The 25,905-nt window shown below is 43.3% G+C and overlaps 1 protein-coding gene across 3 annotated transcripts; it reads left to right on the top strand.

Moving 5' to 3' along the window:
* The first annotated feature begins 1,367 nt into the window (after nucleotides 1-1,367).
* On the top strand, nucleotides 1,368-25,652 carry LOC111149671 (catenin delta 1). Of its 3 annotated transcripts, XM_022506880.1 has the most exons (19): nucleotides 1,368-1,480; nucleotides 2,724-3,018; nucleotides 4,944-5,015; nucleotides 5,740-5,892; nucleotides 6,728-7,263; nucleotides 10,455-10,918; nucleotides 12,246-12,429; nucleotides 13,418-13,535; nucleotides 14,014-14,167; nucleotides 14,562-14,579; nucleotides 15,044-15,112; nucleotides 15,918-16,045; nucleotides 16,149-16,299; nucleotides 17,442-17,634; nucleotides 17,993-18,107; nucleotides 18,675-18,762; nucleotides 21,009-21,071; nucleotides 21,829-21,932; nucleotides 22,335-25,652. In XM_022506880.1, the coding sequence occupies exons 2-19, from the start codon at nucleotides 2,824-2,826 to the stop codon at nucleotides 22,560-22,562; spliced, it is 3,033 nt and encodes a 1,010-aa protein (XP_022362588.1). In that variant the 5' UTR covers nucleotides 1,368-1,480; nucleotides 2,724-2,823; the 3' UTR covers nucleotides 22,563-25,652. The 3 variants fall into 3 exon arrangements, with proteins under 3 accessions (XP_022362588.1, XP_022362590.1, XP_022362587.1); XM_022506882.1 differs by lacking the exon at nucleotides 14,562-14,579 and having other exon boundaries at nucleotides 22,712-25,652; XM_022506879.1 differs by lacking the exons at nucleotides 1,368-1,480; nucleotides 14,562-14,579 and having other exon boundaries at nucleotides 2,546-3,018.
* The last annotated feature ends 253 nt before the right edge of the window (nucleotides 25,653-25,905 follow it).

Here is a 25,905-nt window from a genome sequence, read left to right as displayed (position 1 = left end):
TCCTACATAGCCTCTGCCTCTGCCCCCTTTCAGGCAGAAAAATCTCACCGCGCTGTTAGGTCTAGGAATCTGGTCCTTTCTTTCTGCTTAGCTGTGTTGTCATCTTCTGCAGATTAGAGCCTGGTGCTCAGTCCTTAAAGCCGTGAAGGATGTGAAAAGATCCTGCATCCTGATTTAGAGCCCTGGGTAGTTTTCCGACTATCCTTTCTTAACTCCCTTTATTGAAAGTTGTAGGGGTAAAAAGTAGCTGTTTACCACACGATGACAATTTCTCTGCAGCAGGGAGTGTTGTTACTGTATGCCCCATGATAGTGGTAGTTTGGGTATTTATTAACAAAGAAGATTACAGGGTGGAGGCTGCCAGAGTGGTAAGTGCAGTTCAGACCCTGTTGAAATCTAGAACTGGAAGATCTCTCCTGAGCTTTAGAGTCCTCCCGGTATGAAGGTTCGTAGGTCATCGTACAGAGCGGATATGTTCAATGCTTAAAATGAAGCAATAGAGATGAGGGAGCAGCATTTTAAAAAGTTTTTTTTTTTTTTTTAATGAGGATACTTATTAAAGACGTTTGAGTGGCCTGTTGGGATGTAGGGTGGGAATAGCAAAACTCAGCAACAGACCGGAAGGAAGAACAGTAGTTGATAAGTGATTACGGGAACCCAGAGCCAAAGACAGAGAAACTTAGAGGGGGCTGCCACATTCTTGGATTTCGGTGCTGGATCCACTGGAAGATGTCTTAGTGGTAGAGGATTAATTAGGGAGTTTATTGGACACCTGTCTATCTGTTCCTCTGGGTACTCTTGCTTGCAGAATGCTGCATATACTCTAGAGCAAACAGGCCCCAGCGCTTGTGTTTGGTAGGGGCCCTGGGGAGCGTGGGAAAGGGAACTGAAGCAAAAGGCTCAGTCTAGGCTAGTCCCCACATGTCTTCCCCACTATTGCATTGGTTTCTCAATGTCTTTGTGGGCATGCTGGGACTGGGCTTTGAGGTTTCTGCCTTAGAGGTCGGAAGAAGGGGGAAGGGCATTCCAACATCAGAAATTCCTCTCCCCCACTTCGATGGCTGGGAATAGGGGATAAGTGAATTTTTATCTATATTATAACCTACTCTGTACAGAAGTACTCCATGACAGTAGAATCCAGGTTTTAATAAAAACTACATCAGGGTCCTGGTATCTGAAGACAGAACAAAGTCCCAAGGGCATTTGTCACATTAAGCAATTGCAAGTCCTATTTTATGTGACTCCCTTCCATTCCCAGATTGTCTTTCTCCCAATACCTGCCCCTTCCTCTTATTTTTTAATGTTTTGGGTATATTTTATTTTCCTCTCAATCTCATTTTTCCTCCAAATATTTCTGCAGCTCTCTCCTTCCTGCTTCCTCCTTGCTGTGGTGGCTGGGATGCTTCTCCCATGATTTTTTGAATCTAGACTGGGCTGTACTCTGTGTTAAAACCAGTCAGTTACGACCTTGTCTTAACAGGTGTGTATGGAAATATGTTTATTAAGAATAAATTTTTTAAGTACCTTTTTTTCTTTAAGGGGTTGAGAAGAGGGTGGGGAATAGGGGAAGAAAGTTTATTTTAAAACCTCTTGACATGGTATATGTTGGACTGGCCATAAAGTCTCCTGTAGCCAGTTTGTAAGCGAGAAACCCTATTGAGTCCAATGGTGTGTCTACAGGGCCCCTCCATTTACTGGCCGACTTGCAGTTAATGCAGTAGGGTGTGGGGAACTCTTCTTTTTTATACAACAATCATTTATTGTATAAATAGAACACAAATCTTTTAGCTACTTGGGTGTTTAACCTGAGTTGGAATAGGTAAAGATATAAAAATGCACTTGGTTTATTTAGAGCTTTCTGCAGGATAACAGGGATATAGGAAGTTCCCAGACATTGACTGAAGGTTAGAATGTGAACTACTTCAAGGGGCAATTTCAGAGTTTGAGCCCAGTGTTCATTTTCCAACTTCCCAAAGAGGTGAAGGTCACTGCAAGTGGAGCCTTTTTACATACAGAATTTTTTGTGGTTTTACTGCTCTCTTGTCTCCTTGAGCCAAGGCCCATGGTTTGCCTTCAGCATTATAGTATGGTTTTGAAAAGTAGAAAGACACCTTCATAAATGTATTCAAAATGAGGGCCTTCATTTTGTTGCCTGCATTTGACGGTAGGAAGTTTTTTTTACTATTTATATTTCTTGATTGATTGGCTTTTTAACCTGCATATTCATTTTGTAAACTTGGCCACCCCTGAGGCAATTTCAGTGTTCAGATTTGGGGAGGTAAGAACTGTAGGTCTGTACTGTTCCCTTAATTCTAGAAATGGCGTACCTCTGCAGGCCAGTGGGTGCTGGTGTGTGCTGTGGAGTTACAACTTTCACTGAGTTAATGCCAGCAAATTTTTCCAGGGAAAAATAATCTAATATTAATCTCCTGTTATGACTATGACTATAGTACTTAGCCATATTCTCCTTCTCCTGCCAACAGTGTAGACTTGGATCTAGTTGCACCTTTCCATGCGGTGGTTATTTCTGGTGAGGTGTTAAAGGGTAGTGGGCAAAGGATCCTGCTTGAGCGGACAGTGGTGATGGGCTCCTAGGCTTGGTGGTGGTTGGCTTTCTGCCTTGCGGTAAAACCACAAGAGGGCATCTTTGGCTCTGGGATTAATGATTCATCTGTCTTCTCTGACCTGTGACCTTTTTTCTCCTCTCCCTTACCTTCTCTCAGTAGTGTGAAGTGAGGGGGGCCTTCTCCCTCTTTGCTCCTCCCTCTGTGATCCACACCTTCCTTTTTACCCTGCCCTGCGGCGGCTCCGCCCCTTACCTTCATGGACGACTCAGAGGTGGAGTCGACCGCCAGCATCTTGGCCTCTGTGAAGGAACAAGAGGCCCAGTTTGAGAAGCTGACCCGGGCGCTGGAGGAGGAACGGCGCCACGTCTCGGCGCAACTGGAACGCGTCCGGGTCTCACCACAAGATGCCAACCCACTCATGGCCAACGGCACCCTCACCCGCCGGCATCAGGTAACCCCTCTCTCCATCAGACTTGCAGGTAGGACTTTGGCATGGTCATAGAGAGGCTATGATCCTACTTGGGAAACTGCTTTCCTTGTGGTGATGGGCTGTCCGGTGCCCGTGTACTCCTTTCCAGTACTGATGTAAGAAATAGGGAATATTGCTGCTCTGCTGAGTTGAATAGATGTATCTCAAGAAGCATCTGTCTGACTTCCTGTTTTGCTGGAGTGGGGTTTCTGGTTTGGGATGTAATTCTAGTCATGGTAAATCATATAGTTAGGAGCTGTACCTAAGGTCCTTCTGTTTTCTCTGATTTTCCCCCTCAACTTGGTATCAAACATTCAGAAAGGTAAATGCCTGCTTAGTGGTTGGTGAGGTTGGGTATCTTATACTCTCAGCTCCGGTTCAGTCTTGCTCAGGGAAGAGTCTGCTCAGAAGGTGTGGCAGTATCCATAAATTGTATATTCCTGCTCCATATTGTCCTTGTATGCTTGTTTTGTTAGCTTTGCAGATCATGTCTTGTGGGGAGGGTATCACTGTTAATTCTGTTGGTTAGAGCTGGAGAAGGAGCATTGTGCTGTTATTTAACCCAGATAACTACAGGAGCCAGTGGTCTCTGGGTTGGCTGCCTCTGAGTGACTTGGGGGAGTTGGTGTTAGAAATGAGAAGTATCTTGTGTTTCCTATGGTTTCTCTGGTCTGACTTCGCTGTGATGTAATCTGTCTGAGGGTGTGTATGTGTAGGGTAGACCTTGCCTGGTAGATTCCACCATCTTAAGGGATCTCTGGTTGGGAACTAACAACAGTGCTTATGCTCCAGTAGTCCTTTACATTGATTACTTACTTATTTTTTAAGACAGAGAAGATCCATCATGCTGAGAAGCATATTGCGTGAGAGGACAAAAGTCCATTTAGGAGACTTGGAAGCAGTATGTTTGCAGTGTTCCTAGGATTTTTATAGGAATCAGAATAGAGGGTTAGCAATGAGCGGTATATATTGAAAGGGGAGAGCAGGACGGCTCAGGCTTGGAGGTGGTGGGGAATTCCAGAATTTAGTACTAGGTTTCTTTCTTTCTCTCTCTTATTTTTAACTTCTGTTCGGCAACGAAGCCACACCTTTCCTTCTTCCTGAAAGTAATGTTTAACTTCCTCTCCCTGCAGCATTACACTCCCTGTGTAATAGGAGTAGGGTGGGGGAAGTCTTCCACGGCTGTATCTCACTGTTTCCTATTGGAAGAGGAGCAGTCAACTGTATTTTTACGTAGTGTAATGTTGTTAGATTATTTCCTGCTGCTCAAAACAGAGCAGCTTATGTTCTGTGGCTCTAAAAATTGGTGATGATGATGATGTTGAGACAACTGTTTTTGCAGAGGGGAATTGGGGTCCTCGTTTTCTTCCTACTAGGAAAGGGAGACTCTACCTCTTGTGTCTCTCTTTAAAAGCTGGCTGATGTGGGAGTTTCCAGTGGTAGTAGAGCATGAAGATGGATGGAGCAATAAAGAGGGCTTTTGGAAACTCCCCAACCTAGCTTTTCTAACTTTCCTTATATTTTTAAGGACTTACCTGAGTCTCTGCTGTTTACTCAGCAAATAGATTTTGAGTGCCTATTATGTGCCAAGCATTGTTCAAGGTACTGGAAATATATCATTGAACAAAACTGACCAAAAATAAAAATAGAAAAAATGTCTGCCCTCATGGAGCTTACCTTCTTATGTTCCAGAGACCCAGTCTGCCAGTTCCAGGCCCAATTCCACTTTTGAGGAAAGTGCTAAAACTAAGGAGTGATGTGGTTCTTCTATAAGTACTTGACAGAAGGACTCCAGGCCACAAATACCTATTTGAAAACCCTTTCCTGTTTGGAAAAAAGATCATTTGTATTTGATAGAGCAAAGGAGGGCCACAAAATGAATTGTCTTCTTGTGGGCTATGTTTCAGAACGGCCGGTTTGTGGGCGATGCTGACCTTGAGCGACAGAAATTTTCAGATCTGAAACTCAACGGACCCCAGGTAATGTCTTTGGCTCAAGCTCTGGGTTGCTTCATTTTTCTCTTACTTCCCCAGCCTGTAAGAGCATATTGGTGTCTTGCAAAGTGCCTGATACATTGTAAGAACCCACCCATTAATTAGATTCTTTCATTTAGGAAAATAAAGTAGTGGAGCATAAGTGTATACGCGTAGTTGTATTTTGGAATGAGTTTTAACGGCCACTGCTCCTGTATTTGATCCTTCAGTTACTGCATCCCTTTTCTGGAATGGGCATGCTTCTGTTCTTACCTGAAATCTCACTGGTCTTGAGCCTTAGGCGGTTTCTAAAGAGTAACAGAGTCAGAAGAGGGTTTTTTGGGGGACTTCCTGGTTCATCTTAAAAGTTCTTTACTGGTGAACTTCTTTCTTGAAGGATCACCCAGATGCAGATGTAGCCACAGTTAACACAGTTCATAGACACTTTGATGACCAGAACTGGGAAGTTAAATCTGCTGTCTCTGTCACTTGGGTGTTGATGTGGCTGTAGTTAACTCAGTTTATATTTGTTAAATGACTAGAACTGGGGACTTACATCTTCTGCTCTTTTGTATAAGTTCAAAAGGTGAGGACATATACTCCACTAAAAATCCTGGGGCCCATGGAAGATGCATGAGGAATCTCTCTAGGGAGACTACCTCTCATTGGGTTGGACTATTGATATATATGGCTTAATAGTCATTCCTTCCTTTTCCACCTTTCCATACAGGATCACAGTCACCTTGTGTATAGCACCATTCCCAGAATGCAGGAGCCAGGGCAGATTGTGGGGACCTACACGGAGGAGGACCCTGAGGGAGCCATGTCTGTTGTCTCTGTGGAGACCTCTGATGATGGAACTACTCGGCGCACAGAGACCACAGTAAGCTAAGACTTGTATAAGGTCTGGGATGATAGAGGAGGTCTTCCTTTGGTCTTTCTTGGTGGTGGAGAAGAGATTAAGCACTTAGGGTAGATGGAAAGTATCAATCTGTAGTGAATGCATAAAGAACGTGATCTCTGGCTAGATAGGGAAGATAGAAGAGATATGGGAAAATTGAATGGAATGGGGAAGAGAGAAGTCTGCAAGGTCTACAATAGCTTCCCTTATAGGCATAGTTACTGCCAGCACAGATTTCCTGCCTGGGCACTTCCTGTAAGGTAGAGAGTGAAAGGTAGATGGTAAAATGTAAGGCATTTCTGGATAAAATGAGGTAGTGGGAGGGGTTTGTTTCATTTCTTAGAGAGGTCTAGAATTGGGGTGCCTGGGTGGCTCAGTGGGTTGAAGCCTCTGCCTTCGGCTCAGGTCATGATCCCAGGGTTCTGGGATCAAGCACTGCATTGGGCTCTTTGCTCAGCAGGGAGCCTGCTTCCCCCCTCTCTCTCTGCCTGCCTCTCTGCCTGATTGTAATCTCTGTGAAATAAATAAATAAAATCTTTAAAAAAAAAAAAAGGGGAGGGGGTGTCTGGGTGGCTCAGTGGGTTAAGCCTCTGCCTTCAGCTCAGGTCATGATCCCAGCATCCTGGGATCGAGCCCCATATCGGGCTCCCTGCTCGGCAGGAAGCCTGCTTCTCCCTCTCCCACTCCTCCTGCTTGTATTCCCTCTCTTGCTGTGTCTCCCTCTGTCAAATAAATAAATAAAATCTTAAAAAAAAAAAAAAAGAGGTCTAGAATCGAGGCTTATATTATTCACGCTTTTCTCTTTCCTTATGTGAAGGTCAAGAAAGTTGTGAAGACTGTGACAACACGGACAGTACAGCCAGTCCCTGTGGGACCAGATGGGCTGCCTGTGGATGCCTCATCAGTTTCTAACAACTATATCCAGACTCTGGGGCGTGACTTCCGCAAGAATGGCAATGGGGGACCTGGTCCCTACGTTGGGCAAGCAGGCACTGCTACCCTTCCCAGGAACTTCCACTACCCTCCCGATGGATATAGCCGCCACTATGAAGATGGTTATCCAAGTAGCAGTGACAACTATGGCAGTCTGTCCCGGGTGACCCGCATTGAGGAGCGGTACAGGCCCAGCATGGAAGGTTATCGGGCACCTAGTAGACAGGATGTGTATGGGCCCCAGCCCCAAGTTCGGGTAGGTGGGAGCAGTGTGGATCTGCATCGTTTTCACCCAGAGCCTTATGGGCTAGAAGATGACCAGCGTAGCATGGGCTATGATGATCTGGATTATGGCATGATGTCCGATTATGGCACTGCCCGTCGGACTGGGACGCCCTCTGACCCTCGCCGACGACTCAGGTAGGGAAGAAAAGGGGAAGGCAAGGGTCTTAAACCAAGACAGAGATAAGGGGTAGCTATTCCTTCTCCTTCTAAGTGCTTTTTTGAATCTGAGACAGTGTCTTCCCTTTTGTGACTTTACCAGATACTGACTTGCTTTTTTGTCTTTTTCATGATGAAAATCCTATATTCTAATTATTTATAGATAATGACTTGTGGTTATTGGTCTACATCCTGAAGAGTGGCCTTTGCTTCCATGCCAAGAGTTGCCGCTGTTTCTGCCCAAGATCTGGCTTTTTGGTGATAGGCAGCTGCACAAGGGAGCTTGGTGCTTTGGGGCTATGGGATACTGCCTTGCTCCTATGAATTTCTTTAGCATTTGGTTTGGTAATAAGAGAGAATTGAGGGTTTTTGGCTTTCAGGGCCAGAGTGGATAGTTAAGGGTATACGTGAGAACCCTCCCAGTGGTGATTTTAGTTTCAAGTTAAAAACAAACCTTGATCTCACCAAAGCCCTGACACTTCGTGTTTTGGTTTTTACCTTTGATTATAAAGTGAAATGGGGGTGGCATCCTTTGAGGGTGGTATATAAGTGACATTCTGAAAGGTTGCTTAGCAGCTGCCTGTTCTGACTTTGCTACTCATCCCTGGGGATTCTTTGGTGATACGTAAAAGGGAGTGATTGATGTTTGGGCTGGTAGAAGGTTTGCCTTGAAAGAATGCTTTGGAATAGGGGTTGGCAAACCTTTTCTGTAAAGGACCAGGCAGAACTTTTTTAATAGGTTTTGCAGGCCATATATATATATATAATATGTATATATTTTAATGTTGTTGTTCTCCTTTTACAACCTTTTAAAAATATAAAAACCCCTTTTTAGCTCTGGGACTGTAGAAGAACAGGTTTGGCGCATGGGTTGTCAGCCCTGCTTTATGATAAATCACAGACATAGTGTTTTCCAGGCAAGGAAAAATAATAAGAAATAAAGGAGAAGATTTATGGATGTCTTCGTAGTAAGGATAACCTAGCAGCTATTGTTGAATTTCTGTATGGGGTCATAACCTTCTAAAGCAAATGCCTTGGTGCTCGTTTTCCTCATATTAGGTAGCTTAGTTAGTAGTGAACTGGGCTGGGCCCAGGTTAGAGGCTGCATTATCTCAGCCTGAGTCATTCACCTTTTAGGTATTGTATCATGTGGACAGCTAGTCCAACTCCCATGTGACTCACCTTCTATTGGGGTAGGGGGCAGTGGGGTGAGCAGCAGACTTCACCTGGTGCAACTTGAAGCAGTGGTAGGTAACAGCTATCACCAAAGGAGTCTGCCCAGGGCGTTGGCCCGTCTGCTTGAAACAAGTCTGCTTTTCGGACTTCCTCATTAGTAGAGTGATTAGACCTAGGTGGTTGTGGGTGGACAGATCATTCTCTACTGTGGCAACTGACATAAAAAGAGAGCATATTTGGGCCTGGTTCTTGGGTCCATTCCAGGGTGGCACTGGACTTGGAAACCTGCTTGACTAGCAGAAACATTAGCTGCTTCCTGTTCCAGGCCTTGGAGAGTAATACAAGGTCAAACGGAAACAGTAAGGCAGAATAATTAGTGGATAAAGCACTGAACCAGAAGACTTCTGGTTCTAGTTGTGCCTTTGCCACTAGCTATATAGCCTCAAGCAAGTCATTTAATCTTTCTGGGCACAGCTTTGTTATTTGTAAAACAAAGGAAAGAATGTCATGATTCCCTGCTTATAAAAGAAGGAAATACAACTGAGTGACCAAAATCTTGGTTATGGCGATTGTTTTTGTAATTGCTTATACTAAAACAATAATGAAAGTAAGACGTGCTCACTACAAAACTATAAAAATGTAGAAAGGCACTCCGGCCATAGAGAAAGAACTTTGGTTAACATTTTGGTGCATTTGCTTTGATTTCTTTTTTTCCTATGCAGGTGGACATACTCAACATACTCTGATCTTATTTTTCCCCTACTAAAATGGAATCTTCCTTCACATTACTGTTCAGTAGCCTCCTTTTAAAGCTTAGCTATAACCTGCTCACTTTGTTGCAATGATATTTGAAAATAGGGATTTTTACTAATGCCTTGTCCATCTGAGTTGCTGTTGAGTGGTTGATGTTGACAGCTCTGAGGCAGGGCCTCTGCTGCAGCTAACTTTCAGGGTTTGGTGACAGTGGGAGGGGTTTTGTGGAACAAACAACAGGCTTATTTGGAGAGTTCCACACAATAGATTCTCCTCTCTCCTACGGGAGCCAGAGGGTGAGATGAGCTCGCAGATAATGGGTCTCTTCCTTCCTGGTGGTTATGAATAAATAATAGTGTGACAGATTCACCCTCTAGTGGTTGCTAGTAGTACTGAAATAGGAAGAATTCTCTCCAGTGGGACTTTTCTCTAAGCCTTCCCTTGCTTATTTTGTTCTTTTTCTTAGTCATTGGTTATCCCAAATGCTGTGGTGTTCAGTAGCCTCTGTTTCGACAGAATCCAAGGTATTGTCATCTGTAGAAATTGGAGGCTGGCAATCATTATCTGGAACACGTTTGTTGAGTAGCAGAGATGACGTTGGGATGAACTGTGAAAATTAATGTTCAAGCTTCTACTAAAGCCAGGTCCCCCTTCGGTGTAGCACGAAGGCCTGTACTCTTTTTACTCTTATTACCTCCTCTTTTATAATTTCCAAAATAAGATAAGGAGAGGCTTAAATAAAATGTGTTTAAGGGTCTAATCCCAGCAGCTGTTTCCTGTGTGTAAATGCCACATTTTCCTGTTTAGCCGAAGGCTTGTAAGAGTTGTTCTCAGACATTGTTTGCTGACTTCTTTGGTTTAACTCTGTCTTCTGAAGGTTTATTTCAGTCACTATCCAGAGAGCTTAGCTGTCAGGTATCATTTTAGTGCTAAGCAGTCAGGATTTGGTTCTTTTTGTGATTAACGTCTCTGAATGCTTGTTACTCTCCTCCGAGCTAGTAAACTTGACAGGACAAAATGTAGTTTTAATCTAACTGCAGATGCCTTTAAAATTATTCCCTTATCTCCTTACGAAAAATTGATCAGTATATCATTTACAAAGGACAGGTAAGATGTAGTGTGCTAGAGTTGAAGTTACTCCTGCCTCCTGCCTTGGAGGTGAGGGGTCATGGGAGCTCTCCACGAAACCAGACTCGACAACTTGATGTATTCTTTTCCTTTTGGTTCTTCCAACACTGCAGGAGCTATGAAGACATGATTGGTGAGGAGGTGCCATCGGACCAGTACTATTGGGCTCCTCTGGCCCAGCATGAACGGGGAAGTTTAGCAAGCTTGGATAGCCTGCGTAAGGGGGGGCCCCCGCCTCACAGCTGGAGACAGCCAGAGCTGCCGGAGGTGATCGCCATGTTAGGATTCCGCTTGGATGCTGTCAAGTCTAATGCAGCTGCATACCTGCAGCACTTGTGCTATCGCAATGACAAGGTGAAGACCGACGTTCGGAAGCTCAAGGGGATCCCAGTACTTGTGGGATTGTTAGACCACCCCAAAAAGGAAGTGCACCTTGGAGCCTGTGGAGCTCTCAAGAATATCTCTTTTGGGCGTGACCAGGATAACAAGATCGCCATAAAAAACTGTGATGGTGTTCCTGCACTTGTGCGATTGCTTCGAAAGGCTCGGGATATGGATCTCACTGAAGTTATCACCGGTGAGTTATGGGCACAAGGGCAGCTGCTGGGTTGGGGTTACTGTGACCCGTAGAGATGTTGAGAGCTAGAAGGACTTTCAGCCCTTTTACTTTATTTATTTATTTTTTTTTTTAGATTTTTTATTTATTTATTTGACAGACAGAGATCACAAGTAGGCAGAGAGGCAGGCAGAGAGAGAGGGGGAGGCAGGCTCCCTGCAGAGCAGAGAAGCCCGACGCGGGGCTCGATCCCAGGACCCTGGGATCATGACCTGAGCTGAAGGCAGAGGCTTTAACCCACTGAGCCACCCAGGTGCCCCCAGCCCTTTTACTTTTGACTTAAGTTTGTGAACTGGTGGTCTTTGGGGGCAGATTCATCTCCCTGATTTTTGGATCACGCAAAGTGTTCAAAATTTCAGAGAATTGCTTGCTGATATTTAAAACTCAGAAGATTTCATTTAAAATTGCAGCTTGTTTGGCTTCTATTAAAAATGTGTGGGAACTGGCAACAATGGATCTGTTTTGCTACCTGACAGTGGTTAGTCTGAGCTGACTGGTAGGCGTGTTCTCCCATTTGTAGTAATCCTGAAGCTTTTTGCCAACTACTGCCATATAACAAGTTGTCTCCCCAGCACTGAAGCTGAGTGTCTTTTGCTATTTTTCCACTCTCTTGTAATTTCTTTTAAATATCTGCTTGTCGTGACGCACCTGCCTGACATGTGTAGATACTTGAGCTTGTGATCCTTGCTTTGAAGAGTGGTTTTTCATATTGTGGGTTGTGATCCATTAGTGTGTATTGAACACAGTTGTGGATCCCAGTCAGTATTTCAAGAGGAAGAAAGAACAAGAAGTGGAATAGATTATTAGTTCTCAGGACTGGTCTTGCCCGCTAGGGGACATTTGCAATGTCTGGGGACAGTTTTGGTTGTCATAACTTGGCTTGGGCAGGAGGGAGTGGTACCAGCATTTAAGGAGTAAAGGGCATAGATACTGCTCAAAATCTAATAATGGATAGGTCAGCTTGCCACAGCAAAGAAATATCTGGCCCAAGGGGTCAGTGTTAATGAGGTTGAGAAACTCTGGTGTGGATAACCCAGAGAACATTGCTTATAAATAGTAAGTATTGTTTTATGAAACTTTTGTTTCATGATGTACACATATGTATATATATGTTGAGCCGTAATGTATATTTCTTATCATGGGTCACAAACAAAAGCTTGAATACCATTACAAGGTATTTGGTCATTGGGGAAGACCGAGAAATGATGGAATAAGGGATTCTCTTTGGCATTCTTCAAACATACTGTCTTGGGTGTTAGAGAGGTATCTGATGGGTTGTCTCTGCCAGGAACCCTGTGGAATCTCTCATCCCATGACTCAATCAAGATGGAGATTGTGGACCATGCACTGCATGCATTGACAGATGAAGTGATCATCCCACATTCTGGTTGGGAGCGGGAACCCAATGAAGATTGTAAGCCGCGCCATATTGAGTGGGAATCGGTACTCACCAACACAGCTGGCTGTCTTAGGTAACATAAGGGCTTCAAGAATAGGAAGATTGAATTTTTGACTGACTTAAGTTTACAAAAGAAATTCTTTTTTAATTCTTTGGCCTGTCCTTCAGCTTCCATTCCCGTCCGTATTGTATACTGTGACTCTAGCCTGTCTTACCTTTGTCACTACTTGCTTGTGTGCACATATATTTGCTATGTTGGTTTACTTGTTCCCCTGCACATCCTCACTTCTGTGTCTCTTTGACTTTGTTCATTTAATTCAGTGAGCCTCTGTTCAGTATCTACCACATGTAAGGCAGTTGTCTAGTCTTGAGCCTGAGTGTGTCCTCAGTGACCTGTATTTCAAGTAAAGCTGTGACAAATGCAGTAGGAGGAACACAGTACTAGAAGGGTGGTGGTGTCGGGGGAGAGATATTCTTTCTTCAGGCTACAGTGCCCTTGTCTCTTTACCTTTTTTTTTTTTTTTTTTTTAAAGGATTTTAAGTAATCTCTACACCCAAACTTAAGACCTTGAGATCTGGAGTTGCATACTCTACCACATGAGCCAGGCAGGCGCCCCTCCTTATTTATCTTTTGAGGCTAAACTCAAAAGTGCCTGTATTTCATGCAAGTTTTTCTGATTTCTTCCTAAATCCTATAAATGCTACAATATAGTCTTTCTCTCTTTGGCGTATACCCGTGCGTGCTCTGCCCCTTTCTTCATTTGTACTTCCTGTGCAAGAAGTATCCGTCTGATCTTAAAGTATTGTTGGTTTACCTTATTTAGACCCTCCCTAGGTGTGTGTCATCCCCTCACCCCCCACCCCCTGACCTTGTTATAAATGTCCTGGAAGAAGAGTTGTCTTACTCAGCTTTCTCTCAACTGCAGTACCTTGTTTGTAACAAGTACTCACTAACTGTTACAGTAAAAAGAAAAAGTACGGAGGAGGCTTGTAGATGTTGAAGATACTAAGGGAGGGTTTGTAGATTGGAGTCTTCTTGAAGCTTCTCCCTTCCCCCTCAGGAACGTCAGCTCAGAGAGGAGTGAAGCTCGCCGGAAACTTCGTGAATGTGATGGTTTAGTGGATGCCCTCATTTTCATTGTTCAGGCTGAGATTGGGCAGAAGGACTCAGATAGCAAGGTAAGTTAATGGCTGAGTGAATTCCAGGCACAGCAGCCATGAAGGTACTTGTCATGCAGACCTCACCATCTCAGGCTTTTAAGGGACATTAGGTATCTATACCAACCCCTGCTCCCTAAAGTAGATGTTCACCTTAGAAGAAAACAGTTTTCTTTCGAATTTCTTCTACCTATATCCTCTATCTTAAAGCTTTGTAGCTGTATTTCCAAGGTTATATATTTTCCTAAGTAGGAAAAAGTCAGGGTGATCCTCAGTTTTGTGTCACACACCAAATGGTGGCAGAAACCTTCATTAGTCTGAGGCTGCAAGGATTTTGAGAAGCTTGGCGCACATAAGAGTCTTTGTGAATGATAATGGATGGGGCTATGCTTTTTGGGGATCAGTATTTTAATACTTGAATCAGGGAAACCTGTTCTTGCTGGGAAATCACGATAGACGTTCTCCTTGTTCACTAAGCCCTCTATCTTGTGTTCCCAAGCTTGTGGAGAACTGCGTTTGCCTTCTTCGGAATTTGTCGTATCAAGTTCACCGGGAGATCCCACAGGCAGAGCGTTACCAAGAGGCACCTCCCAATGTTGCCAACAATACTGGGCCACATGGTGCCAGTTGCTTTGGGGCCAAGAAGGGCAAAGGTGAGTCTTGGTTCGTTGTTCCTTGCTCTTTAATGTAGGACAGGAAGGGGAAGGAACACTTTTAGCTTTAGGTACAAAATACTTGCTGAGTGGTATGTGAGTCTGCCTAGTCAAGGATGTCTCCTTGCTCTGCAGCTGCTTCCCTGTGTCATGTGCTTCATTCAAGGTGGTGATGATGGTGGTGGTGGTGGTACTGGTATCAGTTTGGGGGCAGCAAAGGACGAGAACTCAACTAATCTGGGGCCTTCTCCCCCATTCCTCCTCTGTGTTTTCTGTGTTTTTCTTTTTCTCCCTGCTTTCCTACTTACTTGCCCATGATCCTGTTGACATCACTCTCCTGCATTTTTCTTCCTTCCTTTCTTTCTGCTTTCCATCTTGGGTGACGCACTGGAAGATGAGTGGTTCTCCAGAGGTGAGTGGAATCTTTTAAGGCACTTCCCTACTTCTAATTTGCATGCTTTGGTTTTAGCTTCTCTAGTATTTCCTAACCCTTCCCTATGGATGCATGTAGGAAAATTCATTTGAGGAAGACCACTGAAACAAGTTCAGCTCTTTGGAGCCAATGGCTCATGGCATGCTATTCCTGGGCAGCAGTCCCAGTTACCAGACCTCAGGACCACAGCGACAACGGTGCTTATCCTCATCTTACTTGTCTGCTGCCTGTTTTCTGTCCTTGTTTCTGCGCAGCCCTTTGCTGGGATGGGGGAGGGGAGCTTGGTTTTCTGTTTTCTTCTTTTTGGTGTCTCTCCCCCACCCCTGCCCCGCGTCAGTGCATCTCTGATCCAAAAAGATTTTGACTGAAGAGTAAAAAGTGCACTAAATGGACTCTTTCCTTTCTCAAACTTTACCTCTCTGTCCTTTTTTTAATTTCCAAAGGGAAAAAACCCACAGAGGATCCAGCAAATGATACAGTGGATTTCCCTAAAAGAACTAGTCCAGCTCGAGGTAAGTTAATCTTTTTATTTTTAGTCTCCAGGAGTCTCATACACATAGTCCACAGATGAGTATCAGGTAGCCTAACTGTAGACTGTGCAGTATGATCACTGTTCTCTTTCCTCCAACTCTGGATGTGGAGTGATGGTGAAGCATTGAGAAACTGGTATTGTAGCAGTAACTTATGAAGGACTTGTTTTGGCAACTTTTCAGATTATTGGAGGGTGGGTAAGGTCCTGATGGCAGTCCAGGCCAGAAATGTAGGTGCCCTAGGTATCCACTATAGTTCTTAGTCATTACCTGTTTTAAGAAGCCTCTTTCTCACAGTTTGGGTGTTTATATTTATCAGTATAGTGGGTTTAAAATTCATAGCTCTTCATGGATATAAAAACTTTACATGTTGTTAAATCTAGGATAGGCCCTTTTACTTAATCATAGTAAAGGGAGGGGTCAGAATGACTCAGTTAAGTTAGAAACAAATCATTTGAGACGAGGAATCTGTAATCCTGAGTGCTGTCAATGGGCAAATGAATCCCCCGAATGTCAAGGCCAAAGTAAACTGTGAAAGAGGAGAGAGAGGAGTTGCATATGATGAGTTGATGTCTGTTCTTCTCCTACCATGGATGAATTATTCTTAAGAAGGCATGGACTCAAGACTCTGAGTTGGCTGTTGGGTAGGTGGGAAAGTATAGGAAGCCTGATGGTACAGGAGCATAAATCCGTCAATCCAGAGTATTGAAGCTGGACTTCAACCAGCCAGAGCCTGGCATGTAGGTACTGACTAGCTTTCTCTGTTTTTCTGTCCTTTCTTGTGCAGGCTATGAGCTTTTATTTCAACCAGAGGTGGTTCGGATATATATCTCACTCCTCAAGGAGAGCAAGACTCCTGCCATCCTAGAAGCCTCAGCTGGAGCTATCCAGAACTTGTGTGCTGGACGCTGGACAGTGAGTACCTTTTAGAAAATGGATTTAGGGGTGGAAGAACTCAGCTAACTAGTTTGCCGCCATTTGTAATCTGTTCCACCTCTTTCCATGTGTTAATTTCTAGTATGGTCGATATATTCGCTCTGCTCTGCGTCAAGAGAAGGCTCTTTCTGCCATCGCCGACCTCCTGACCAATGAACATGAGCGTGTAGTGAAAGCTGCGTCTGGAGCACTGAGAAATCTGGCTGTGGATGCCCGCAACAAAGAGCTCATTGGTAAAGAGTTGGATGTGAACCATTTGTTCAGCATCTAGTACAGAGCCTTTCATCTAGCTGATGCTGTTTAGTTTATGACTGAAACGACAGAGGAGGGATCCCAGTAGCTCTCTGTAGTTTGCAACTCCAAGCATTCTAGTTTAATCATTCTTAGTAAGATAAGAAGTGATGACTCTTCAAAAACAGAACAGAAACAGCTTTATTTAATAAGCATGTCCTTTGGGGCACCTGGGTGGCTCAGTGGGTTAAAGCCTCTGCCTTTGGCTCAGGTCATGATCCCAGGGTCCTGGGATCGAGCCCTGCATCGGACTCTCTGCTCAGCGGGGAGACTGCTTCCTCCTCTCTCTCTGCCTGCCTCTCTGCCTACTTGTGATTTCTGTCTGTCAAATAAATTTTGGAAAAAAAAAAAAAAAAAAAAACATGTCCTTTGTTAGTAGGCATTGTTAATAATTCCACACATTCTTATTGATCATGACCTCTTTACAGAGGTCCAGTTTTTTGGTTTTTTTTTTTTAATATTTTATTTATTTACTTGACAGAGATCACAAGTAGGCGGAGAGGCAGGCAGAGAGAGAGAGAGAGTGGAGGAAGCGGACTCCCCACTGAGCAGAGAATCCGATGTGGGGCTTGATCCCAGGACCCTGGGATCATGACCTGAGCTGAAGGCAGAGGTTTTAACCCACTGAGCCACCCAGGTGCCCCAGAGGTCAAGTTTTTTATAGAATAAGGAAAAAGGCCCAGGAAAGAACTTAACGTAATTTGTCCAGAGTTATATAGGTGGGCTGTGGCAGAGCCCAGTTTTTTGTTAAATTCATAACGACTATTTTATTGAACTATTACAATTTAAATATGTATACTGTCTTCATTAGACTACCTGAAAAAACTAGCATATTTGATATAAAGTATTCATGTTGTTTCAGTGTGACTAGAGGAGAGAATAAATGAATAAGAAAGACCATGGATTCATGGCTATTCCAGCTCCTTTGCTCCTCTGGTATGATAATACTATAGCAGAATGAAGTTGATTCCTGGGGACAGTACCTCATTTTCAGTGATCAGTGTAGTTAAGTGTAGTCTTGGGCTCCTTATAGCTGAACCTGGCTTGTTCTCCCTGCGCACATTCGTTTCGTCTAATGCTATAGGTAAACATGCTATTCCCAACTTGGTAAAGAATCTGCCAGGAGGGCAGCAGAGCTCTTCCCAGAATTTCTCTGAGGACACCGTGGTCTCTCTCTTGAACACCATCAATGAGGTTATTGCTGAGAACTTGGAAGCTGCCAAAAAGCTTCGAGAGACGCAGGGCATTGAGAAGCTGGTGTTGATCAACAAATCAGGGTGAGTTTAATGCGCAAAATGACAACTGGAAGAGTTTGAGTGTGAGAGGGGGGAGTTGCTAGGAAGGAGTGCTCCCCTTTTGCTTTCTAAGGTTATTTTCCCTTTTTTATATGTAAAGGATGAAGAGATACTGCTCTGTTTTTTGTCTTGATGTTGAGCTATCAATCGATAACCTGCTTTTCCATCAAACGTTTTTTGTGTGTGTGTCAGTGGTGGGGACAGAATACAGAGCTTGGTGAATACTTTCTCCTGCCCATTTTGGCATTTCTAGTGTGACATTGTATTAGAGAATACAGGTTCTCAGCTTCTTCCCTTGTCTTAACGTCCAAATTCATGTGGTGTTAACTTTTCTCAAAAGGAACCGTTCAGAAAAAGAAGTCCGAGCAGCAGCACTTGTATTACAGACAATCTGGGGCTATAAGGAACTACGGAAGCCACTGGAAAAAGAAGGATGGAAGAAATCAGACTTCCAGGTAGAGCAGCTCTGGGGCCTTAGGCATGTACTTTTTTTGTCCTGGGTCTCATGTACCACTCTGTCTTTGGTTTCTTCTGCTTTATTGTCACAAAAAGTCCTACTTTATCCCAAGTCTCTCTTAGTGAGGAAATCATTGGGCTTACCCCTCCTTCCCAAAAGAGTGGTGCCTACGTTTCATTTGCTGCCCAAACAGCTGCAGTTTTCCTCTACATCACAGCATGCTGTCAGTGCTGGTCGTGACGGAGGAAGGTGGCCTTTTTGACTTTGCCCCAAATCTGCCATAGCCCTTTGAAGGAATTTGCCAGAGACTGTGTCACCTTCTGATAGTATGAGTGTTTGGTCCCTCTGTCGCCTCCTGAACACCATCAGGAACGTAAATAGAAGCTGTAACATCCTAGATTGTTTCACTATATAGGTGTTTCTTTAACCTGTGTGAGTTCTCTTTCGGTCTTTCGGTAAGAGTTGTATTTGAGAATAGGGTCCTAATGGTGTGTGCCCACTGGGGAATAAGATGTGGGTGAATTCAGTATTCTCTGACGTTGTTGCATTTTATGTTTGCCTCCAGGTGAATCTAAACAACGCTTCTCGAAGCCAGAGCAGTCATTCATATGATGACAGCACTCTCCCTCTCATTGACCGGAACCAGAAAACAGGTACAGTATCCAGGGGGCATACCCCTTTTATCCCACCACTGCTGTTCTTCAGTGGGCAGACTGCCTGAGGAATAGAATATATATTTATTACTGAATGAGGGTAATAATACTTCACCTGGGGATTGTCCAAGGCAGGAGCCCGGGTGGGATTCTCTGTCCTTGCTTGCAGGGTTACAGTGATAGGGCAGTGAACCCTAGTCTCACCTAATTCTCTCTTTGAGAGAGAACAGACATCTGTCATTGTATAAATGCAAGGTGTACAACACAATGATTTGATATATGTATATGTTGCCTAATGATTATTTCTTGCTTTTTCAATTCCCATGTAATACCAGGTAACATTATGGGCTGTTGAAAACTAGAAAATACAGACAACCAGAAAAATAACAACAACAAAACCACTTACTTCTATTACCCAGAGATAACTGCTGCTCTTTGTGGTTTTATTTTTTGCCATCTGGGCAAATACATTTTTTCCCAAAAGATGAATTATATATTTTGTTTTATGAAATGTTTTCTTTTTCATGGAATTGTATATTGTAACTCTTATTTTCTTGATGACACTTGGCTTTTGCCTCAGTCAGGGCTCTTGAAATGTGGTGTGAGGATCCATCCCCATGTCTGTTGACTTTTGTGCCAGTTGTGTCAAAGCCCTGGTGGTGCACACTGGCAGTGACGCCAGGCCACATCAGTCATCGCAGTCTCTATTGCTGTGGACTCACAACTTTAAAAAAAAAAAAAAAAAAGAGCTGGTGTCATTTAAGAATATACTTGATGGAGCTGTAAAAATTAATTTTACTTTTTCTAACCTTGAGTATGCATCTTCTTGAAAGATCCTGTGCTGCATACAGAGCATGATGGTTGATATAGTAGGAGTTTCCAAGTGTACTAGCCACTTTTTATGGACTCTCATTTTTCCTTGGTGGGGGGGGGGAGAAGGAAAGACCAACTACACCTATTCAGACTTGGATATTTGCTAGATATTTTTCTCAAAAATGAATGCAGTGAGCTTGTCACTTTGAGGAAAAATAAGTGACCGTAATTGTTGCCCGAATTTTCAAGTAAAAGTGATAACTTTTTTTTTTTTTTAAAGATTTTTATTTATTTATTTGACAGAGATCACAAGTAGGCAGAGAGGTAGGCCATGAGAAAGGGGGAAGCAGGCTCACTGCTGAGCAGAGAGCCCAATGCAGGGTTCGATCCCCAGGACCCTGGGATCACCTGAGCTGAAGGCAGAGGCTTAAACCACTGAGCCATCCAGGCGCCCCCAAAAAGATAACTTTGGCAAACTTACACCTGCCATTATGAGCCTGGTAACACCCCAATACTTAAATATTTTTTATTGAAATCAGTGATAATAGTAATGAATGTGACTTGGTTTTTTGATGTTGTATAATGAAATGTGTTAATGTGTAGATCTGCCTTTTACTCTGTGAACCAGTATTTTCCAAGTGATCAATGCGTGATGTTTCAGAAGCATACATAGGTAATTGACCCAGTCAAAGTTCAGGACAGACCAGTGCATTTTAATTTAATGAAGTATGAGGAGATCATTCATTTGGATTCAGGTTCCATATGTTGCTAACCTTAGAGGAACCGTACTTGTTGAGTGTTAGTATACTATCAAAGAATATCTACAGTTACCTGAAAAGATTGTTAAAATTGTCCTTTTTCCAGTGTTTTATCTGTGGGAGGCTGGATTTTCTTCCTATACTTCAACTAAAATTATGTCACAGTAGATTGAATGTAGAAGTGGATATGAGAATCCAGCTGTCTTCTATTAAGCCAAACTTGAAAAAGATATGCAAAAATGTAAAAAAAAAGAAAAAAACAACAAAAACCTGCTTTTCTAAAACATTAAAAGTTTTATGTTGACATGGAATAACTTTCTTGTTACTTTTAAGTGAAATAAGTATTAATCTCTCAGTTCAGTAAAATAGTAATGCATATGGCTTATACCAATGAATGCTTTTTGGTTCTTAATAATTTTTAAGACTAAAAGGGGTCTGGAGACCAAATAATTTGATAATTGCTGGCTTAGAGTGAATGGTTTCTTACACTAGGAGTCTTTTGGAAAGGGATCTCTTTAAGGCCCATGAGGGCTTTGTCTACTCTCTGGCACATAGCGGGTGCTCAGTAAAAATTTGATGAAAGAGAAGGAGGACGAACCAGAGAGCAATTTTTATGATGAGTATAGAATTTGAAGAGTTGGTTTTTGACCTGGATAACTTTCTGACTCCGTATAGATAAGAAACCTGATCGGGAAGAAATTCAGATGAGCAGTATGGGATCAAACACAAAGTCATTAGGTAGGTGATTAATTCCTGCCTGAGGACATGGAGTAATATTTCACTGGGATGAGAACTGTCTGGCCTTGTGGTTTTTTTCTAGCACCTTCACCATTTCTTATCCTGGGAGAGCATTCATTGGCTGGACATTTCCATTTGTAAGGATAGGAAGAGATATAGTGAAACTTCATCTATCTACTTTCTTCTACATTCCCACATATGCAAAGGTTTAAAAAAAAATCATTCTCTATCCCCACCCCTACTTACTACAATATCAATTGTGGGTCCTTAAATTGTTAAAGCCTTTCACCAGCTGGCCCCAGGCTCCCTCACCATTTTCCTTCCATGTACTCTGTTTCAAACCCCGCCCCCCCGGTCTAATTTGCTATTTTGTCTTTATACTCTTTTGGTTTTGTTCAGGTAATAACCTCTTATTGGAATGCCCTTCCCCTTTGTTTTGCTAAATTATCTTCATCTCCAAAGCCTTAATTAAGTCCTGTCTCCTTTGTTAGGTCCTTCCTGACTATTGGCACCACCCCTTACTGTCTCTCCTCTTAATTCCAGTACCATTTATAGACAGCTTGCTTCTGTTTAGCTTATTATCCTATGTCCTACAAGTTCTGTTTAAGTCCGGGACTTTAAGTCAAGGACGAGACCTTAATGCCTTTCTGGAACATTTGACAAAGTTTACTTCCCAACAGCGGTGCCTAATTCAACTTCTCTGCTTAATATATAGTGTACACAAGAGGGGACTATCCTGTTGTACTTTTTTCGTTAGATAACAACTATTCCACACTGAACGAGAGAGGGGACCACAACAGAACACTGGATCGATCTGGGGATCTAGGTGAAATGGAGCCGTTGAAGGGAACACCCCTGATGGTAAATTCTCTTTTATATACTATTGTCCTTCTAAGGCTAGTTCTGTTTTGAAACCTCCATGTTTTGAGATATAGGAAAAAAAAGTACCTGGTGAAAGACAGTATCCTTTCCTGGTAGGGGTTTTCAGGTAAAGTAGGAGTTTTGACTCACGTTGGGATTTCTTGGGTCATTCTACGACGGTCAGGTTAGGGGAAGGTAGACAATAAATGTGACTAATGCTGATCGATGTATTCTCATACATTACTCTTGTCCTGTCCCTGCCTTTTCTCAAATATCTTGCCCTTTTCGTACTATTCTCTTGTTTTGTTTGAGTTGACCAGTTTGGGGATTTTTCCTTAGATCTGGCACACACTCATGAGGTTTCTGTTTCCTTACTTACTAACAAATTGCATGTGTTCACAGCAGGACGAGGGGCAGGAATCTCTGGAGGAAGAGTTGGATGTGTTGGTTTTGGATGATGAGGGGGACCAAGTGTCTAACCCCTCCATGGTATGTCCTCCAGCCTCCCACAAGATCATCTTGAGGAAGGAGGCCCCTGTGTGCTGGCAGTTTGCCAATCATGCTGATCTGATCAGGCCAGAGACCCTAGTCTCAGCCACTTGGAGCTTGGGGGGGGTGCTGCTTTTGTGATTGTTGCCTCTTACAAGGCTGGGACATGCCTCTGGTGATCAGATTCTCCATTATGTGCTACTTTCCTCCCTCCAGATTTGCTCAACTATCGTTTGGTTCTCCTCATTCCCAATCCTATTAACATCTCTTTCTCTTTTTTTTCCCTACAGCAGAAGATTTAGCACCACTATCTCCGCTACATCTGAGCTTATAATATATGTACTTTTATTTTTTGGTGGCGAAATGGACTGATGATTTTTCCCTTTCTTCGCTGGACTATTGTGCCAACTGCCAGGCTGCCTCCTGCCCTTCTAGCCCTAAGTGGCCGCCTTCTTTCCACCAACTCCTAACTTGTTCCAGTGAAGCTTAATTGTCCCTCCTACCCCCTGCAGATCCCCTCCAGTTGCTCCCAAGAAGCCTGACTCAGTTATATGCATATTTCGAGAAACTGCTGCAGATTAGCTCTTTTTACCAGGTCTCTCTGGGACTCTTGGCCTTGTATGGAGGGAGGGAGCAAGTGGGAGTCCTCACTGGAAGCCATGGGACGAATTGGAAGTTACATGCAGTATATGCAGTGTCCAGCACTCTGATAAACTGATAATTCTTAATCAAGATTTTTTTCCCTGGTGGGGAAGGGACTTTTATTTTTTTGCAGAATGGGAAGTGTGAGCTCTTCCCTTACTCCAATGACTATTTTTGATTAAAAGAAGGCTGGCAACATTGGCACATTCCACCTGGCAAGGGCCCTTGAGTAAGTGAAGGTCTTCTAGAACTGAGATTAAGAAACCTTGCTCTCCTCATCTCCAGGGCAGGGACCATCATGGACCTACAGACTCCATCTCTTCTCCAAGCCTCATGACAACCTGGGCTGCTGCCGTTGCCCCTTACTGAGGCTGTCCTTAATCTTCCTCTTCCATCCTGTGATAATGTCTGCTGACTTGGCCTGGCCATTTGCAAGAGGCTGTAGAAAGAGGAGAATGTATCAAGGAAGACTTTTTGGGTGAGAAGGAGCAGAAAGATGTCTTCTGGGGAGGAGAAGAACCTCTAAGAGGAGTTAGTAGGAATGTACATGAATCAGTTAGTCTGAAACTGGCAGGAAGCTTTGAAGTTGGCTTCCCCCTGCCCTTACGTCTCCTTTCCTACCCTTATAGCCCTTCCCTCCTTGCCTCTTCCCTGGATTGGTTGGCTGACAAAAGGACTTGATGTACATATTCCCACCCCCTTTACCCTTAAAAGGTAGAGATCGCCCCTGGATTTGCCTCATCTTTGTGCCTTTGGCCTGGGGTGCATCTCCTCCTTCCCTTCCATGTGCCTTTCTTTGCCTCTGCGGTCTCATTTTCATGATTTTGCAAATTATATTTTGTTGCTTTCTTACCCACTATTGGCCCTAAATAGCAGAAAGGAGAGGTGACCTAGAGAACCTCAGATTCTCTGTTGGGAATTGGTAGAGCCTCTGATTTCAGCCATTCAGCTTTTGCTCAATAGTATATGGTTGGGATTTTGCAAAAATCCTGTTCTGATGAATCTCAAAATATGGGAGGAGTGAGTGGTGTGACTCTTACTCCTTAGTTGCTCAAAATTTACTGTCATCTCTGAAGTGGCTGGAGGGAGGTCGCTCGCCTCTGTGCCCTCCCTCCCTGCCTCCCCTGCCCCCCACCCCAGTACCACTTCCTTTCAGTTCAGTGTTCATTAGTGGGTTGGGTTAGAGGAATCAGCTGCTACGCTGGTTGTTTTTTTTTGGGTTTTTTTTTTTTTTTTTTTAACCCTTCTACTTTTTTGCCTTTTATTCCTCCCCTTAATCTAAAAGCTCTGTTCAATGCAACTGGAAATCTTTATCCTTCTCTCTCCCCCCTCCCCTTATAAATTGAGGCTATGGGGTAAGAGAAAAGTGCACAACCCACTACCCCCCTTCCCTTCCCCTATACATTAAAATCCCTTATTTACCACCCCCCCCCTTTTCTTCCCACTCCTTTTCTGGCAAAAAGGAGCCTTTTCCCCTCTTTGACCCTAAGAACATACTGCACAGGGGAAATTGCCCCCATCTGGACCTGGCTCCACTCTTGGTTTCTCTTCTCCTCTTCTGCTCTTTTCCTGGTGCTCTTTTTCTCGGTGGGGTGTGGGTAATAGAACAGCCATGGGCTTTGGGGACCTTTAACTTTTTTTTTTCTTTTTTGTTTATAAAAACACTAAACATTCAATTCCAGAGAACCAAAAATCCCACCTCCCACCGAACACTACTAAGGGGCATGTCTTCTGCTCCATACCTTTTCTGTTTTTCTTTCTCTCTTGTTAATGCTTTTAAAAACAAATGAGTTTTTTATATAAATAAAGTTTTTAAAGTGTGTATGTGGGGGGTCTGTGTCATTTCTTCACTTCAAGCTGTATCTCTTCCCTCCTTTTCATCTTGGTTACTTCCTTATATGTATCTGGGTCCTTCTTCTCTCCAGAGCAGCCAGAAGGGGGTTATACCAGGATGGAATTACTGTGAGCTCAGTCCCAACTCTTACCAAGCAACATTCTTTTTAATTACATGTGAGACATTTTTCCTCTTAAGATTCTTAAAAATTAAATGTGGTTAAGTAGAGCACAGGAAACTTATTGCTAACTTAGATGGGACACTGAAGTATAAGGAGTTAATGACTTTTCTTAGTCACCGGAATTCTTTTGGAAATTCGATAAAATGAATGTTGGAACAAAGCCCATTGCAATACATGGTCCTTTTGAACATTTAACATTTATGACTAGAAGGTTAGACGCTACCAACTCCAACTGCCCTCCTAATAAGAAAATGTGTAATTAAAAGGCTCGTGTATATAAGTGAATACTGGGCCACAACATTGCTTTTCAGGCTATCCGTAATCCTTCAGTAAGAAGACAAGGGACAGACCTATAGCTGTTCTTATGTCCTACCAAATAATATGTGGATGGGTAGCAAACACTTGGCTGGGTTGCTAGGGATTGTCTTTACCGCAGAGGCCACGGATTAAGACCTATGGAAAGAGACTTATTTTTCTGGGGCCCCTATTTCCTATTATATAATTAAAAAACTCAAGAATTTATGTAAAATGCTTGCTGTATGCCCAATCTTTAGATTAAAAATCTATAGCTTCTGATGATGGTCATGTCTCAATTTTTGTTGAACTAGGTCTTGGGTATAAAAACTTTCTTGGGCTAGTGAGACCAGGAAATCTAAGCATTGTAGCTGGTCCCTTTTAAAGCTTGTGTCTAACAGTTGTAGTTTTAGACTAGAAGGGTGAGTCACAGAGCCAAAAAGCTATCAGAGTTTGCTTTCCAAAGGGGTTTGGTAGCTTCACTTGAGATGGTTTTCAATCTCTGTGGAAAAAACAGGCTACTGGTGAATAGC

The sequence above is a fragment of the Enhydra lutris genome, unplaced genomic scaffold (assembly GCF_002288905.1).
Source record: "Enhydra lutris kenyoni isolate GAN:26980312 unplaced genomic scaffold, ASM228890v2 scaffoldscaffold22, whole genome shotgun sequence".
NCBI lineage: Eukaryota > Metazoa > Chordata > Mammalia > Carnivora > Mustelidae > Enhydra > Enhydra lutris.
Note: the sequence above shows the minus strand (reverse complement) of the source record. Positions and strands in the feature narration are given on the sequence as shown.